Here is an 18,436-nt window from a genome sequence, read left to right on the forward strand (position 1 = left end):
GAAGAAACAGATCGCACACACTCCTCTGGCGGGTTTGAAAACATCCCACCTGTTTTTCACAGGATCGGTTTCCAGCCCGGTGACACATTTACCAGCCAGACATTTTGAAAAGGAAATCCTCCCTTCGGCCCTGAGAGTAGGAATCCAACTCCGTGTCGAGGGGCCCTCAGCGAGCGTATTCAAACCAGTGTCAGTGTCCGAAGTGACAGGAACTTCACGTAAAATAACAGAGACGGTAGCTGAGGGCAGAGGGAGGGCTGATGGAGACAAAGGCATAGAAAGGTTTGTGTCAACCAGAAAAGTGAGATCAGATGAAGAAAAAAAAAGTTTGCTCAAAATCATGGCCAGCAGCAGAGGGGGGGTCTAGGTATTTTAGAGAAGCATTTGGACATTTTTGACTGTAAAGTAAGAATCCGTGTTCAGCTACAATTACCACCTCACAGTTGTGTGCCTCCACCAACCAGTCAAGCTGCAGTTTATCTCTATGTCTGTCCAGACTTAGACGTAAAACATGTAGCGAAGCCTTTGAAAGAATTTTATAAAGGGTATTAAATGCATCATATCATAATAAGTGCATGAATTCTTGAGCTATTCCCAAAGACATGTGCTGTGAGGGCCCAGCCTTGAACTTTGGGGACTTAAAGCATTGAACCCGTTGGGGTCAAGGCTGGCTACTCAAGGTGACCGGGCTTTCTCTGTCAGGGCTCCAAGGCTCTGGAACTCCCTGCCTGATGAGATAAGGCTCGCCAACTCACTACCAATCTTTAAATCACGGCTCAGAACTTATTTTTACAGAAAAGCATTTCTAACATGCGACTTGTAATTATTTTCATTACAACAATCAGTCTTATAGAGTTCAAGTGTGATGTTCCTGATCTCTCTCTCCCCTTCTCCCACCCCCCCCACCCCCATCTCTCGCTCTTTTCTATTCCCTCTTTGCCACCCACCTCCTCTCTTCCCCATTTTTCTCCACTCACCCCAACCGGTCGAGGCCGCCCACATTGAGTCTGGTTCTGCCAGAGGTTTCTCCCAGTTAATAAGGGAAACAATCGATTCTTCATTTTGCCATGGACTTTCCACGTGAAGCACTTTGTAACCTCGTTTAGATAAGTGCTATACAAATAAAGTTATTATTATTGACCACCGAACTCTGATCAGGTCGCCCTTAAGTCCAACTGAAGGTTTGTGTCAGAGGGAATGAAATTGCCTCCGGACATTCCTGAGCATGTTCACAAAGCGGTGATCTGATCAGCTCGCGTTTGAGTTAAGTAAAAGCTCCTTGGTGTAGAGGCATAAAAATGGATGGATTTATTTGCAAGTTCATCTTTTGTAAAATTAAGTGTTTATCTTTTAAAAGGAAAAGTTTGACATTTTAGAAAATGCCTACATTCACTTTTTTGCCAAGAGTTACATGAGAAAGTCAATATGAAGCTACCGCTAACAGCCAGTAAGCTTAGCTGACACAGGTAGAATATCTCTATGGGCACAGCGAGACCACTAGTCTTATTTAAATTGCACAAAAATGATGTGCATAAACCACAATGTGCTGTTTTCAGTCTTTATGCTAAGCTATGCTAACTGACTGCTAGGCATATATACATAATAATGGTCAGACTGGTGTTTTTTCAGTGTTATCTCAACTTATTTTTTGCAATAAAGAAAGGAAGCATATATGAAATATTATATGAATAAGTCGACAGAATGCTTAATCAAATGATGCAACTGTGAAAGAATCCAATGAATTGAGAAAACCAAGTTTATTTTTTATGAGATGCAAATTCATCATGCTTCTTTTCACAATATATGATGTTTGTTTTCTCTTTAAATTTAATCATGGAAGGTTTAATTTTAAGTCTGTCCAGGGTCGGAGGTAAAATCACGTCCTCAGTAATTTTTCTGGGACTTTGAGGGATTTAGAAACCCTGGTTGTCTGTACATTAGGGGGATTTTAGTATATTCAAAAATTCCAAAAGGTCTTTTAGGTCAGCAACATAAATAGATAACGTAAATAATGAAGGAGTCATTATTTTTACACCATTTTAATTTAAAAATAAATAATTTGGTTAATGACCTAATGGTGAAACTGTACTCCAGTTGCTTAACTCCCTAATGAGCATGACATCAGTGATATTAGACATCTCGCTGAGCTGTTTCTTGCCATGTAAAAATATGACAAATATTTTCCATAGGATTGAGAAGATCACCTGGTTCAGATGACACACTGTCTGATACCTGTCGCAGTCCCTGCTGTGATTCCTCAGATGTGCCAACATTTCAAAATCCACTGCTAATTATGCTTCGTGCCACAGTTTCACAAGTATGTCTGACAATGTGATGCTGAATCGATTCTGTGACTCATGGAAACATGAGCAAAAACAAAACCGAGGTAAAAAGATAAAGAGTCACTTGGCACAACCTGTCTGGTAAAGTCTCTTTAATGTGGGAAATAACACACAGGGGTAAACTCATACCTTCCTGGAATAGTAAGGTTAATGAGCCATTAATCACTGGCGATACCGTAAAGGACTAATCTGTGGCCACAGAGGAAAAGACCTGAACACCTGAGTGAAATGACGAAATTCCCCATTTCTCTTCTATTCATATGTGCAATCTCTTCCAGTATGTGCAATCATTTTCATGTCTGCTTACCTCTATATCTATTTGTTCAATATGTGTAATTTAATACTATTGCGTTCAATACCCTATCGTCTGTTTGTACCACAGTTATCTATGTATTCTTTTACTTTTTACTTAAGATAGCTTTGGCATTCTCAATTGCGTTCGTGAGCTGGATACAATGTACTTCCCTTCTACTGAGCATTTGTCTTGTGTGTGGTCTGAAAGACAATAAGGTGAATCTTGATTTTTTTTTTCTCTTATGCACCTTTTTGAAAGCTGTATAACAATTTCAATTCAACTTTTTTTTTTTGCTACTACCATCTGATGAGGAAGAGGCATTCCTCTTTCTCGTTCTGTCCGTTTCATTTCACATTTCTCTATTGGCTTCCAGTTTAGGAACTAGAGTATTGTACAGTGTAAAGATTTAGAAGTATTGATCACATTCTGTGTAATTTGACCTTTGACAAGAAGCTGATGAAAAGTACTGAGGCTCTACAGAGAGTTTGACTGTAAGACTGTAAATGTTTGGTTTATCTGGGGATCCTCCTGCTCACGGTGTCTGGGGATCCTCTCCCATATTTCACCTGGGTGCTCGGCATCTTTTTCCACTGCACTGAGTTTTATAGGGACCAATAAAAATCTCTTTGGAGCAGAACACAAGGGGATAAATAATGATTACAACAACATACGTCCCTTTAGTGGAATCAAAAAGTTAAGGCCAAAGGAGTTTGGATACTTCACATCCATGAGTCCGCTTTAAGTCTGGATGTCAAAACAACGTGGGTATTAGATTGCTCCTGAGAGGTCATAGAGTATGTCGATTCATATACATTTATTAAAGTTTTACAAGGTAACACACACACACACACACACACACACACACACACACACACACACACTCAGAAATCCCAGCACACCCTTTGCTTTCTGTCACTCAGGTAACTCCTCACAACGAGCCTGGGGGCATCTCACAGACTTGTCAGACGGTTTATTGTGCAAGCAAGTGATTTATTTTATCAAAACACGAGAGGAATCAAAATAAACACACACAGAGTGTCTGTCCTCAGGTCGTTTTTGAATGCTTCGTGTCAGCTTTGAAAGATCTGAATCGGACAGTAACAGTCGATCTATTAGCCATGATCCGTGTTGTTATGGGGCTATTTTGGAAACTGTATATCCTCCAGCAGCGAGAGCATCCCTTAGGATGTATGTTTTGGGCTCAGCTCAACTGTTTAAAATTACACTCTGCAGTGAGAACAATGTAAAAATTGTGTTACAGGCCCTAAAAATACAAATATGCTGAATGAGATATAAATCATGTCCAGGAGGACCTGAGAACCACAGCAGACACCGGGCCAGCAAAACAAATCCAAACACAGTGTGCTCCTCGTCTCTGGATAAACAGTTAAACACTGCGCAGTTATGGGTTGTTATTGAGGTGTTGCAGCTGCAGCTCTCCACTTTCCTGCACCAATCCTCAGAGAACAATGTAAGGATGTGATTATTTTTGATAATATCAAGGTAAGCTGCCAGGCTTCGGCAGCCCTGGGCTCTATTACTGAGAGGAAAACCTCAGTCAAGAAGCAAGTTGTGCTCCACAATGCTACAGTGCTGTGCTATCACTGAACCAATGTGCAGATCTCAACATGTGATTTGATATTCTCAAATTTTGATAAGTAATTTATCTTTTTTCAAAATCAATCTCACGTCAAAGTCCATTTAGTAGCCGTTAACGTCTTTGTTCTGCATGCTCCACTATCTTTTCAGTCTCTGAGTTTCACTTTAGTTTTGTCAGTTCATCTTGACACCGTTGAGTTCAGCACTCCATCACTTTGTTTAGAACTGGGTTAAACCAAAGTAAATTAATAAATAAAACAAAAGCAAAGCAATCTTTATGAATAAAAATCAACCACACACATATACTGCCATAATCTGACTAGAGAGGTCAGAGGTCAGCTGCAGGGCAGATTTATTGGACTGATCAGTTGTTTGGACAAAGTCTGCACTGAAGCCGACTCTCAATGTTTTAGATCTCACCACCAGGCAGAGTGAACAGCAACGAGCTCCACAGTAGATCCAGCAAACTGGCCTCGTTTTAAACACACTTCCAAAGAGAGAGCGCTCTCTGGCGGTCAGAGTAGTTTGTTACATACATGCATAGATCTCAAATATGACAAAAAACAAACAAACACCAGACACTGTGAACGCGTGTTTTACAGTTTGGTGGATTGAATCCTTTTATCGGATCTGTACTTGCATGACCAGATCTATTTTACTAGGTTTAACTAAATATTAATATTTTTTTACACAGAACCATAACTTACATTGGAACTGAATCACGAAGGGGAATCTCACCGTGGCCAATTCGAACAGGAGGAATGATCACAGCCTTTCAATGAGCAGTACATATGGAAACTTGACTATTATAAAACAGATTTCACAACTTGTGAACCAATCACCCAACATACTTGTATGTGTTTAATGTCTTTAAGAATGTCACATAAGAGCAGACACAGAATGGAGAAGTCAAGTCTTTTCCTTTTTCATAATATGAAAATACCTTGACAGTAAGAAGTCAAACGTTTATAAACTCTCAGGTATAAGAACCACAACTAACATTTATTAGAACCACAATGATTTGACTTGTTGAGCAAAATGTCTAAAAGGATGGAAAGTTAGTAATAAAACCTGGTGTTAAACATCAATAAGCAGTTTATATTCCAGAAGTCCTGCAGCAACACATATTAATATTATATAAATAAATAGTCTGTGGTTCCTCAATTTTTTAATTATATGTTAGTTAAATAACAAAAAAAAGTTTAATTAATGATAAAAAAAGAATCAATAAATAAAATATGATAAATACTAACAGGGCAGTAACTGTTATCCTGGGTGACAGAAAATAATTCTTCATAGTAAAACCAAAAAGCTAACTCTTTGCTTTTAGTGAGGATTATTAACGTATCCTACAAATTAAGCTGATTTATAAAAGTATTACACTTTGGAGAGGACTTTGAAAAACCAGGCAGTGAAGTGTAAAGAACAGCTTCATATCTTGTGGCCAAGCTGCATTAAGACGTGGCAACAAGAATATAAGAATATTTTCCACCAGTCAGGAAAGATGCTCCGTTGTGTTCAGAAAGTGTTCAATAAAGCTTTTTCAACTTTTGAGTCGCGCAATAAAATCGTCTACACCTCTTGCGTGTGTGTGTGACGTCATCACAAGGCGCCCTACAGAAAGCATTTAAAGCGGTGAGTAAACATTTTGTCAGTTTCTCATTTAACGTGGTGACTTCTTCTTGTTTCTAGTGTGGTGCGTTCACTAAAAGACTCTATGAGCTTCATGTGTAGACGCTAAAGCCGCTGTTTGTGTTGAATTATATCACGAGTCTCTAAACCAATGTAAACACAGACAAGATGGTAATAATCATAATCATGATCATGATCATAATCATAATCATAATCATCATTATGATTATTATTATAATAGGTAGGTAAGTAGATACTAACCTCGGTGTGTAGTTGTGTGTTGGACCTTATCAAGTCTTAGTTTAGTCTCTTTCACTTTCACTGACTCAACCAGCAGATCTGCAGGCTGCGCTAGTATTGCACAAATGATTGATAATGCTAATTAATCACAATAAAATACTTTAAAGTATTTATAATACAAGTATTTTAGTATATTTGACTGATGTATTGATTAACACATCACACTGTAGAAATAGGCAGCTTATCATGTAGATCTAGTTCAAACTGATGTGATAATGTGACAACAGTTCTCCAATAAATCCTCTGTCATGAAGAATACACTCTTCTGTTTTCTTCCAACTGTGTTAAATGGTGTTAATTAAACTTTATCATAAGGATGCAACAAAAACGGAACATTACAACCTTCATGAAAGAGGATTAGTTTCAGCACTGTTGGATCAGATTGCTTTAGTTGTAAAGCTTTAAAGCTAGTTCTAAAGTTTTAAAGTTAGTGGTACCTGATGATGACTGTAGTTGTTGATACATTGAGTTTAAATCCCAAGGTTTCAGGAAATGCAATGTTTTTAGGGCTACAGCTGATTATATAATTTTCCCTTTCACATTATCATCCTGCTGATTTCTGAGCTACTTGTCAGGAAATGGCAAAAGAAAGCCCATCAGTTTAACAGACTCTTTTTTTGTCACTAAAAGCCCAATTATGTGTAATTTTGAATTGTGTAAAATGGTCAAATCAAAGAAATTGGAGGAACAAGCGGACATTTTTTGCCTTAGAGTCCAGCAATTGATTATTTCACTACTTGCTGATTAATATTCTGTCAATAAGCAAATCAATTATTTAAATGCTACAGTATATTCAGCTTTACAATATTTCCCTCTCAAATACGGTTCTAGACATTGTGAAGTCAAATACAAATGAATCAAGAGTGTACTTCAGCACAGTATTTGGGTAAATGTACTTGTTTACTTCACTGCCGTCCTCATGAAGACAATAAAAATGATCTGTTTATGTTTGTTTTTTGCAGCAGTGGAGTTTGACTGCAGCCTTCAAGAATGGTGAGTTCACTCAGCAGTTAGATGTTGATGAAAGCAAACTTAAATTCACTAGATCAAGATTTTTAATTGGATCTGCACCAAATTGCACACACTCATGAATCGCAGTCCCCTAAATGTGCCTGATTTGTTTCACCAATGGGGAACATTTTGAAAAAACGCCATATCTCGCAATGCTAAAACAAATCCGCCCCTGATGCAGATCTGCACCAAAATTGAACGTGTATTTCCCTGGTTGATACCCAACCTCTTCACAAATTATAATGGAAATCAGTTGAGTGGGTTTTGTGTAATCCTGCTAACAAACAAACCCTTGCAGACAAAAACATAACCTCCTTGGCGGTGGAATAAACAACAGTATGTTTTGGCTCTAGATTGCAGTTTTATCCCTTCTCCATCTCACTGTGACAGATGTCAAACTGAACATTTACTATCACTCAACAGATACTGTACCACGCAACAAAGACACTTTACACTTCTGTTTCCATGGAGCCATGAGGTCAAACAAACCACATGCCATCATCTTCTAGTGAACTTCCATCACATTAGTGCGTTTTTTATGAGCAAAAAGAAAAGGAAAAACACCAAAGTTCAGAGAAATTTGCCTCAAAGCTGAGAAGCCCTGACTGTGAAAACACTGAAGATGATTTTTAATCATTAAGGCCAAATGTTTTAGTTGAATTTCTTTGCCATCTGTAGGAGAAAGCAGATTTATTTTACCCTTGTATCTTGGATCTTGATTACTCAAAGTTCATTAGTCTGTATTAAATAGGTCCTGATTATCTTTCCTCTCTATTCTGTCTCTGTAGTCTCGTCGATATGATTCCAGAACCACCATCTTCTCACCTGAAGGTAAAACATGTCATTTTAGTTTTTATTTTATTTCCCCGTAATTCTTAAAAGGTGTCTTGGTTCTTGAATTTCTCGCCTGCCAGTGCGTCCTGTCCCTGTGTCCTCACCCTGATCACACTGTGTGTCCACTACAGGGCGTCTGTACCAGGTTGAGTACGCCATGGAAGCCATTGGCCACGCCGGCAGCTGCCTGGGAATTTTAGCCAACGATGGCGTGTTGCTGGCCGCTGAGAGGAGGAACATCCACAAGCTGCTGGATGATGTGTTTTTGTCAGAGAAAATCTACAAGCTGAATGAGTGAGGGACCTTTTCTCGCTTCTTACGGTTGTGTTTTAGTGTCATTAGTTAGCAGTGTGCAAATATTTATAGTGAACAGTTCTATAAAAGAATGCATTTAGGTATTTATGGCTAATACAAACTTGCATTACTAAATGAATAATGACCTATTTGTATAACTCCTTACATCAGCTTTTGACTAAATGGTTAGATCAGCTTATCACATAAAAGTCACTGTCTTTGCTCTGATCCAACATCTTTCCATTACCTGGCAGAGACATGGCGTGCAGTGTGGCGGGAATCACATCAGATGCCAATGTACTGACCAATGAGCTGAGGCTTATAGCTCAGAGGTGAGCGCTGACTCAAGTATTAACCATGTTCACAGTACATGACTCGCTGTTGGGAGTCTTGCAGTCGTTGTGAGTTCATACTGCACGAGTGACTGACCTGGGGGGGGGGGGGGGGGGGGTGTCACACACCACGATATTTCACCAGGAGAAATTGTCATCTACTGTGTCTGGACTCCAAACCACATTTGATCTGGAAAACACACAGGAGAAGTGACGCGGTGAGTCCGCCTGCCCCTCCGGCTCCTCTGTGTCATCCTGCTACAGAATGACACATCAGAGAGCAGCTCGGGTCGCATTTTCCTGTCAGACCGTATCCAAACATGAGAGAAAACTAACCAAACATTTGGAAGGGGGGGGTGAGGTGAAGGGTATTAAGCTGCAACATCACCACTAGATCCTACACACTCCTACACACTGAACCTTCAAGGGAATGCCATCGCAATGTCTTTGTGTTGTTGTCTGCAGAGAACAAACACAGTAAAGCATATTGAATCTAAACTGTCCTCCAGAAGGACATAAAACTAATATTATAATGTCATTAAATGTGTATGTTACAGGTACCTGCTGCAGTACCAGGAGCCAATCCCCTGCGAGCAGCTGGTCACAGCTTTATGTGACATCAAACAGGCCTACACCCAGTTTGGAGGTAGGGAGCAGCAGCACACCGTTAAAGCAGGCTCACAGTCAGTCTGTGGTTTATCTGTAGAAACCACTGCAACTCAAACATCAGGAGCCATTTGTCGTCTCCCTGAGTCCTGAAGTTTTTTAGTTTTGCACTTGGCACGTGATTCAAAATATAAACCATTAGGATTAGTTTTAACTGTTTGAAAAAGAGTTTGCATCTTTCACTGTGAACGCTTGAAATCAAAGTCCCATAACAGTTTGTACATGAATAACTGGAGTTTTGTAATTGAACTTTATGCTACATCTAAAACAGCTCATTGAAATTTAAATTATGTAAACATGCTTGGTGACTGCTGTTATATGAAAATATTGTCATATGGATTTCAGTGAAGTTCCAGAAATCAAAACTAGGAACACCTCACGTTGTGTTTGTGTGCATGTTCTCTCAGGAAAGCGTCCGTTTGGAGTCTCGCTGCTCTACATGAGCTGGGACAAACATTACGGCTTCCAGCTCTACCAGAGTGACCCAAGTGGAAACTACGGAGGCTGGAAAGCCACCTGCATTGGAAACAACAGCGCTGTGAGTCTCACTGTGTTGTGTGTTCAGCTTGTGTTCAGCTTGTATTCAGCTTGTGTTCTGCGAAATCAACTAGAATGGCACTCATTGGAGCGCATAACACGCCAAAGCCCAACAATCCCCATAACTTCAATCAAGTTGCACCAAATTTCACACACTCATGGATATCAGCTCCCTAAATATGCTTGACTTTTTCTTGCTCCAAATCAATTATTCCCTGGGAAACGAAAGTATTAAAAAGCTCCTGGACCCGCCCCCTGATCTGGATCCGTATAAAATTGAATGGGTTCTATTCTGACTCATATCACATCTGTCTACCAAGTTTCTTGGAAATCCATCTTGTAGTTTTTGTTCTTGCTTACAAGCAAACAAACCAGCAAACAAATGTACAGGGGTGAAAACATAACCTGTTGGTGGAGGTAAAAAGGTTGAAACATGAAGGAGGCCAGGAGGGGGGGACAGGAAGTCTGAACATTCAGATTTACAGTTTGTAGAAAAATACCAGATGTGTTCAGACATGAAGGAAACTGATACTCCATATATTGACACCAGGGGGCAGAGCTGCACTGAATCTCTGAACACAGTGGCCATGACAAAGACTGGACGATCTCAATAAACAAACATGCTGTGGCCTATTTAATGCTAATTGTGTAAGTCCTGATTCATGGTGGCTTCTGATAATCTCAGTGGGTTTCCACAGGGCTGCACGCAAAGCATTGTGGGTAACAGAGCCCCTTCAGAGCATTGTGTAAACACCTTTGTCCACAAGGCCTTACGTAAGATGAGTACAGGCACGTTTGGCCTCTGTGTCTCTGGCGAGGTAACACAAACCAGTTCCCGACAGTGTTAGTGTTGTACTCCGCACAGTGAGATGCCCTGGAGATGATACAAGGTTTGTCAGACAGAGACGAGTCCAAAAAAGAGGAGTGGCTGAGGGTTAAATTCAGTCTTCACTGATGTAAACCGATGTCCAGGCCTTTTCTTCAGGTCTTCTACCATGATATTCTGGCATTTTGGTAGATTTTTACTTTCTTTGTCTTCTCTGCTCACTCCCAGGCAGCCGTCTCCATGCTGAAGCAGGACTACAAGGAGGGAGAGATGAGTCTCTCCTCAGCCCTCGCCCTCGCCGTCAAGGTCCTCAATAAAACTATGGATGTCAGCAAGCTGTCTGCAGAGAAAGGTGCAGATCTGGGTTGTTAGATAGACAGATGTTTGTTTGGTCCTTGGCAGTTTATATCACAATCACATCTCATTATCAAGGTTTTCTGTCATGAAATAGCCACAAATGCCCCTGGAGACAGATTCCTGACTGTGTGTGTGTGTGTGTGTGTGTGTGTGTGTGTGTGTGTGTGTGTGTGTGTGTGTGTGTGTGTGTGTGTGTGTGTGTGTGTGTGTGTGTGTGTGTGTGTGTGTGTGTGTGTGTGTGTGTGTGTGTGTGTGTGTGTGTGTGTGTGTTATTTCAGTGGAGATCGCCACCCTGACCCGCGAAAACGGCAAGACCTGCATCAAGGTGCTGAAGCTGAAGGAGGTGGACGAGCTGATCAAGAAGCACGAGGTGGAGGAGGCCAAAGCTGAGAAAGACAAGAAAGAGAAGGAACAGAAAGAAAAGTAGTGACGCCCGTCCGAACTTTCCATTTTTTGTGAGAGAATAAATGTGAGCTTGTGTCTGTAAAAAAAAGTTTTCAGATGTGTCGGCATGTTTTGTTTATAAAAATAAAATAGAAAAATAAAAAAATGACTTTTGGCTTCTTTTTTTTAATATTAATATTAATTGTTTTTATTGCTTCACATATAACTACATGACACATGTTCTATATTGTAGTTTCTTTACATAAAATTACAAGTTATTATAATTACTCATTTATTTTCAATCTAAAACTATACAACTAAAATGGGTTTAGCTGGGGCTCAGGAGTTGGTCGGTGTTCGATCCCCGGCACCTCCAGTCTGTTTTCTGAAGTGTCCTTGGGCAAGATACTGAACCTAAAGGCTGTGTGTGAATGGTTTGTGATAGAAAAGGTGCTGCATATAGAAGCGCTGTATAAGTGTGAGTGTGAATGGGTGAAAAACGACTGTAAAGTGCTCTGAGTGGTCGCTAAGACTAGAGAAGCTCTATATAAATACTCAATTTACCACATACAACTAAACTGGGAAACACTGCTGAGTAAAGAAAATCTCCATTTAAAAAAAATAAAAAAAACTCCTGCAGCTTTTTTGCAGATTAAGAGCTGAGTGAGTGTAGCACAGAGCAGATGGTCATTATGTATTCTGCATGAATTGTGTAATGCATACTTGAAACTGTTATGAAATACGAAACCATGAATACACAATGATAAATATGTGCATTTTAAGTGTGACCGCTGGGTGTTTTCCAGTCTTTACTGTGAAACAGGAAGTTTAAACTGTGCATCAGGTGTTCACTGAGATCATCCTGAGCTCAGTAATGTCAGTAATGTAACTCCATGTTTTGGTCCTTGTATGGTAATAACATTAATTTAAAGGTCCAGTGTGTAAGATTTAGGTGAACGGGATCTATTGGCAGAAGTTGAATATAAATAATCCTAGTGATGTTTTTATAGCGTTTCATCTAAATTGTCCAATTTTTTGTTTTCTTTACCCTAGAACGAGCCCCTTATATTTAAATACTTTATATTTACATCAGGAGCGGGTTCTCTCTACGGAGGCTGCCATGCTTTTTTACAGTAGCCCAAACTGGACAAACTAAACACCTTTTGAATTTTACTGACAACTGATTATTTTTCATGATTTGAAGGGGAGGGTGAGGTGAGGGGTATACAGCTGCAACATGCAACTTGCAACACTAGATGTCACTAAATCCTACACACTGAAACTTTAAAGCAGCTACAATCAATCATTTTATATGACAGTGTCAAATGATGATGTGAACAAATTTGGATTGGGTCATTCATGGTCATGGAATGTTTTTGTTCATATATGGAGCATCAAGAAGCTCAAGAGTCAGATATCTCCCTCAGGAGCTGGTTGAGACCAAAAACAGAGATAAAAGAAAGTGAATCGTGGACTGGATGAATGAAGTGGACACATACATGACTAGAAATAAGTGATCCTGTTGCTCCGTAAGAGCAGTCTCTAGTCCTGTCACATGATCTTTATCAGCTGATGGATTTTGCAAAGTATGAAACTAAATTTTTGTGCCGACATCAGGGAAAATTCCTTAAGGTGAATTTTATTTTTACATAATTCCACAAGTAATGCTTTGGATTGCTTTTATTTATTTATTGTTGTTTTTTATCACTGTGAATACATTTTTGCAATTAGTTCTTTGTAAACCCAGTTTTAAATATAATTAAAGTAATGATTTCGAAAGCCTCCATAACAACAGCTAAATGGACATCATGGCTGTTTGAGAAGCTGTAGCTACAGTGAGCACATGAATACAGAGTAGAACCACAGAGTAGAACCACAGAGCAGTATAGATTTTCTTTGGAGCATGATGTTCATGCTTCAGTGTAACAGCGTCTCTTCAGAGAGGATTAGCTGTTTTGAACTCTCCTCACCGCTCGCTCAGGACGGAGATGTGAGGTCATTTATAGGCAGTTTTCTGAGAAGCGGCATGCTGCTGAGTACGGCTGATGTGGTAACTGCTTATCAGCCTCAGTCTGAGGTGCGTTTATGTAAAGTCAGCATAAGATTAAGGCCAGGGGACTATCTGCCTCTTGTCTTTTAGTCCCGGGGGGATTAGTTACACAGCTTGAGTGCCTGACTTTAGACTTTCAATCCACTGTTGTGACACAAGTGCTGCCTGTAGGGGGCCAGCGGAAATACATGATGCCCCAAGCAGCAGTTGGGCCCCTTAGATATGCCGATTAATTTACTTTAACTGAAGTGAGAACTAAAAAGATCAATAAATTTCGAACGTCTTCCCAGAATCCCCCCCTACATCTGCTGGATTCTGCCTCTGCTCAAAGGCTGATGGGGCAGTTGTTGAACTGGCTCCTTCTGGTCGGGCTGTGGAATCTGTCCCAGCTTTTAAATCCTGTATTAAACACATTTCTGTAGATTTTGTTTTTATAGGTAAACAGATTTTACTCCTTAATACATCTGTGCTGTGTTACCACTAGATTTCATATCTGTCTTAAATTGTTCTTACTTTATGGATTCATTTATATGCAACTGTCTCTGTGTTGTCGGTGGGATTGTATTTTATGCTGGAAAGAACTTTGGTTGCCTTGTTTGAAAAAAACTATACAATTATTATTATTGTTATTATTATTAATAATAACAATAATCTTTGATGTGTTGCCACCAGAGAATTGCACCCAAAGCGCAAAAACAGAACATTGGAAGTAACATAAAAACAAAAAAAGGGTAAGAATGCCTAAAATAGAAAAAAAACTAAAACACCAAAAAGAGGAAAACAAATTTTCAGATAACACAATAAAACAGGAAATGTTTAATAAAACAACAGTATTTCAGATAATACACTGGAAAAACAAATTTAGAATAACTTCACAATACTGAAATATTATCATATATTAATTTTTGATAATATTTCAGAAAATATTGTGACTTTTGTTTCTTGTTAAGCACGTAACATTGTAACAAGTGCTATATAAAGAAAACTTTGTTATTAGATGACACCATATTATGCTGTATATGTTATGTTACATTAAATTATATCAAGTAGAACATTTCCCTGAGTGGAGCTCGGTGGAGCAGTATTGTTATTGAGTGAGTCCTTGTGATACAGTTTCCTCAGTTGATGCAGCGACATGTAAAATTGTCAGCAGTGTTTGTGAACAACAATAGCAAATGACTTCTTTGGAAGGAATGTATCGAACACATTTGGTAGATGTACACAGTGAGATTTGGTGAGAACTATACTTTTTTGTGTGCAAGAAAACACAGTACGTGAGTGTTTATAGTGTCAGTCGTCTGTATTCTGCATCATGTATTCATGTGAAATTTCTATTAGTGTGGCCTTGTTTTGTTTTCTTCTGTCGTCTCAATAATCAGATTGGTGCTGCATTAGAGAGGCTCATATAGCACAGATGAGTCCATGGTTGTCCAGGCACTGAAAATAGACGTGTAGATCAACTGACTGTGGAGCTTGTTGCAGTGTCTGGCTGGAGGCCAGCAGTGAGCTGTTAATATGCTGCGAACTGAGCTGGGTGGAGATTAACGCCTGAGTCAGCAGTCGACTGAAACAACGACAGGTCCCCCAACTACTGTTCCTGACAAGAAAAAAACCCTGTTTAGTTTCTTCAAATCAAAGTCTTGGTTACTGCTTCTACCCTGGTGTTGTTTTAAACCAGAGTTAGTTTGGCTGCCACACAGTTTTACTTGTATAACATCTGATGTTTTCATCTGAGTTTGTGTATTTGTCAGTAAGATTTTTGCAAAAATGACTCAACCAAATTCCATGGAATTTTGTGGAGAGCTCGGGCAAGCCAAAAAGAAGAACCTATTAAAATTTGGTGTGGATCTAGGAATCCAGGAATTCTTCTTCTCTTTCTTTATTATTGCGAGATAGGGTGCAACATTTTCATTGATTTCTCAGTGAACTGATATCAATAATTGGGGGCTGCTATCAGGGAGTAAAAAGTTCTTAAACCAATATATCGGCTGATATATACCTAAAAACAATTGGCAATGCTAAGAACTCATTATCAAATCTTTAAACAAAAATGTAAGACTTTTTTTACAGGATATTTTACAGTGTAACAATAAACTTTTAAAGATAAATATAATTTAAAAAAAAACAAATGCAACCAAATACAAAGAACTTGATCCAAGAAAATAGTTTTTTTTATATTACATTACATTTCATTTAGCTGACGCTTTTATCCAAAGCGACTTACAATAAGTGCATTCAACCATGAGGGTACAAACCCAGAACAACAAGAATCATGTGAGTACAATGAGTCTTTAAAAAAAAGCCAAACAAATGCCACATGTAAGTGCTATATACAAGTGCAACTAAACTGAATTATTATTATTTATTTTCAGCCGGTCTGCCGATTGGCCGATGCAGAGCGGACAGCTGGGGTGTAAGGTTTGACCATGTCCTGGATGCAGACTGGACCCGATCTGTTCGCAGCACGCTACGCAAGTACTAATGACTTGAAGCAGACAACCACTGGTAACCAGTGAAGGGAGCTGAGGAGCAGTCTAGTGTGAGTGAATTTAGGTTGAAGACCAGTCGAGCTGCTGCATTCTGGATGAGCTGCAGAGGTCACATGGCACTAGCAGGTAGACCTGCCAGGAGGGAGTTACAGTAGTCTAGGCATGAGGTGACCAGAGCCTGGACATGAACCTGCGCCACCTTCTGAGTGAGAAGGGGACGTATTCTCCTGATGTTGTGCAGCATGTATCTACCCGAGCGGGTTGTTGCACCTAGGTTCCTAGCGGTCTGGGTGGGGGCTACAACAGAGTTGTCGATGGTGATAGTAAGGTTAAGGGTGGGAGAGCCTTTCCCTGGAAGGAAAAGTAGTTCGGTCTTCTCATAATTGATTTTGTGCGGACATCCAGAGATTTGTGCTGGTACCTGTGTCAGATTGGGGAAAAGAGAAAATTAATTGGGTGACATCTGCATAGCTGTGGTAGGAAAAGCCATGTGAGTGAACGACAGAGCTGAGAGAGTTGGTGTACAGAGAGAAAAGGAGGGGACCCAGGACAGAACCTTGAGGGATTCCAGTAGTGAGATGACAAGGTTCTGACACAGATCCTCTCCAAGTTACCCGGTAGGTACAGTCTTTGAGGTAGGATGAGAGCAGGGAGTGTTGAGTGCCCTTCTAATTGTAGGTATTTGAACATTTGGTTTCTGTTTCTAGCCACATCTCGTTTCCCATGTTCCTGCAGTGTGCCAAAGCCTGTTCTTCATCTCCTGGCAGCCTCAAGGCAAGAAAACATGCGATACATGATACAACTAAATGCTAACCTTTAAAGAGGGACAACAACAAACACAACCATACATATCAACTTTTATTGTTTTCTCCCCCCCCAAGACAAAAAATTCCAGAGTACACAAGAGTGGATTGTCATTGAGCAGCTGCTAACTAATCACTGAAAACAAAAATAAACCCCTAACTACCACAATAAACATTTGGGAAATATACACACATAAAAATAGACCTCTGAGAAAATTCAAATATTGACATTTCCTAACAGCTTATTGTCAGGGCTCGATCAGTAGCAATGAAGACTGGTATGAAGTAAACATGCAGAAGAAGTTAAGTAAAGTGAGGCCCTCACTCCAACATGAACACATCCATCATGTTTCTCTGACGTGTGAAGTATGGCTGGCATGGGGAATGTAGGTCAATATTGCTTTACATACCACACTAGGTTTCAAATCAATTTAAAAGCAAGATGCTTTAAAACCTACGGCAGAAAGAATGGAGTCTTTGGCATTTTGTTCAGTCTAATAAAAGCCACAAAGATTTAAAAAAAAAAAAACACCTTGTGTTTTAACTCTAATTGCATATACGTTCAATCACCTGAAGTGCTCTGGTTGTGATCTACGATGAGCTTATTTCCTCTCACAGCCTGGATGTGAACCATCATGGGGTTAATAAAAAATAGATAAACACATTCCTCAATAAGACTCAAGAGTAAAAAACCTCAACATTGCACTCTCCTCTTTTTCAGGCACAAAAAGCCCTGTTTCGAATCAAGCTTTCCATCGGTAGTTACTACTGAGCCACTCTACAGGGCTGAATGAAACTGAAACAACCACAGTTAGTCATTACAGTCACGTCACAGAGATCAAAATCTGTTTGACATCATGAAAACACAGCATAATTAATAGCATGAGTCATTTCCAGAGTCATCTTGTTAATACGTGGACAATAGTCTTAAATACGTGTTCAGACTATTGTCTTCATCTGTTTAATAACAGAACATTGGTGTTAAGATCTATGGAAAATTGTTTTTTGAAAGATTGAATTTCAGCTCTGTGACTCGACCGTAGACAGAAGACAAACCCGGGGCTACAGCTTCACTAGATTTAAACATTATGTGCACATTTAAACTGAAAAATAACAGCAAGTGGAGCTTTAACGTGACCGTCTCACATCAACAATTATTCAGCTTAATGTGTGTGAGAAAATTTAACCTGAAAGCGTTTCTGTGTGTGAAAGTGTAACAACAGCAAGGCTCTCCAGTGTGTAAATAACTCACACAGGAACAATTGCAGAAGAGCAGGCTTTATCACATGTTGTGACATTCAACACACACACACACACAAACTGCATCTTAGCTTCAACACACATGGAGAGATTTGCAGTGTTACTTCCACATTTGTGGCGAGATGGTTTTGGACAGATGAAAAAATAAAAAAATAAAACACGTGCGCGACAGGTGCTGGAATGACGTCTTGACATATTTAAGTGTAAAGAAAAGTTTACATGTGCTTCAATGTTAATTGTAACAGATCAGGCGTTCACCCATCTATATTATAATGCTAAACAACATTTTATTATCAAACCCTTAATTCCCTCTCTTTACTCCGACTAATATAGTTTGCATGATATACAGCACGCAAAGACAAACCAAAGTCTTATCTTATAAAAAGGTAGAAAGCTGTCAGACGAGAGATATGCTGAATTTTAAT

At 39.5% G+C, this 18,436-nt stretch overlaps 1 protein-coding gene and 1 long non-coding RNA gene across 2 annotated transcripts; one reads left to right on the plus strand and one right to left on the minus strand.

Moving 5' to 3' along the window:
• Positions 1–5,800: 5,800 nt before the first annotated feature.
• psma4 (proteasome 20S subunit alpha 4) lies at positions 5,801–11,575 on the plus strand. The gene is made up of 9 exons (XM_034589040.1): positions 5,801–5,871; positions 7,131–7,161; positions 7,968–8,010; positions 8,145–8,307; positions 8,562–8,639; positions 9,197–9,285; positions 9,713–9,843; positions 10,897–11,020; positions 11,304–11,575. The coding sequence occupies exons 2-9, from the start codon at positions 7,159–7,161 to the stop codon at positions 11,450–11,452; spliced, it is 780 nt and encodes a 259-aa protein (XP_034444931.1). The 5' UTR covers positions 5,801–5,871; positions 7,131–7,158; the 3' UTR covers positions 11,453–11,575.
• Positions 11,576–16,797: 5,222 nt separating this feature from the next.
• LOC117763705 lies at positions 16,798–17,981 on the minus strand. The gene is made up of 2 exons (XR_004614201.1): positions 16,916–17,981; positions 16,798–16,876 (listed from the first exon to the last, which is right to left on the minus strand). It is a non-coding gene; the product is annotated as an uncharacterized LOC117763705 (long non-coding RNA).
• Positions 17,982–18,436: the final 455 nt, after the last annotated feature.

Source organism: Hippoglossus hippoglossus, chromosome 6 (genome assembly GCF_009819705.1).
Source record: "Hippoglossus hippoglossus isolate fHipHip1 chromosome 6, fHipHip1.pri, whole genome shotgun sequence".
Classification (NCBI taxonomy): Eukaryota; Metazoa; Chordata; class Actinopteri; order Pleuronectiformes; family Pleuronectidae; genus Hippoglossus; species Hippoglossus hippoglossus.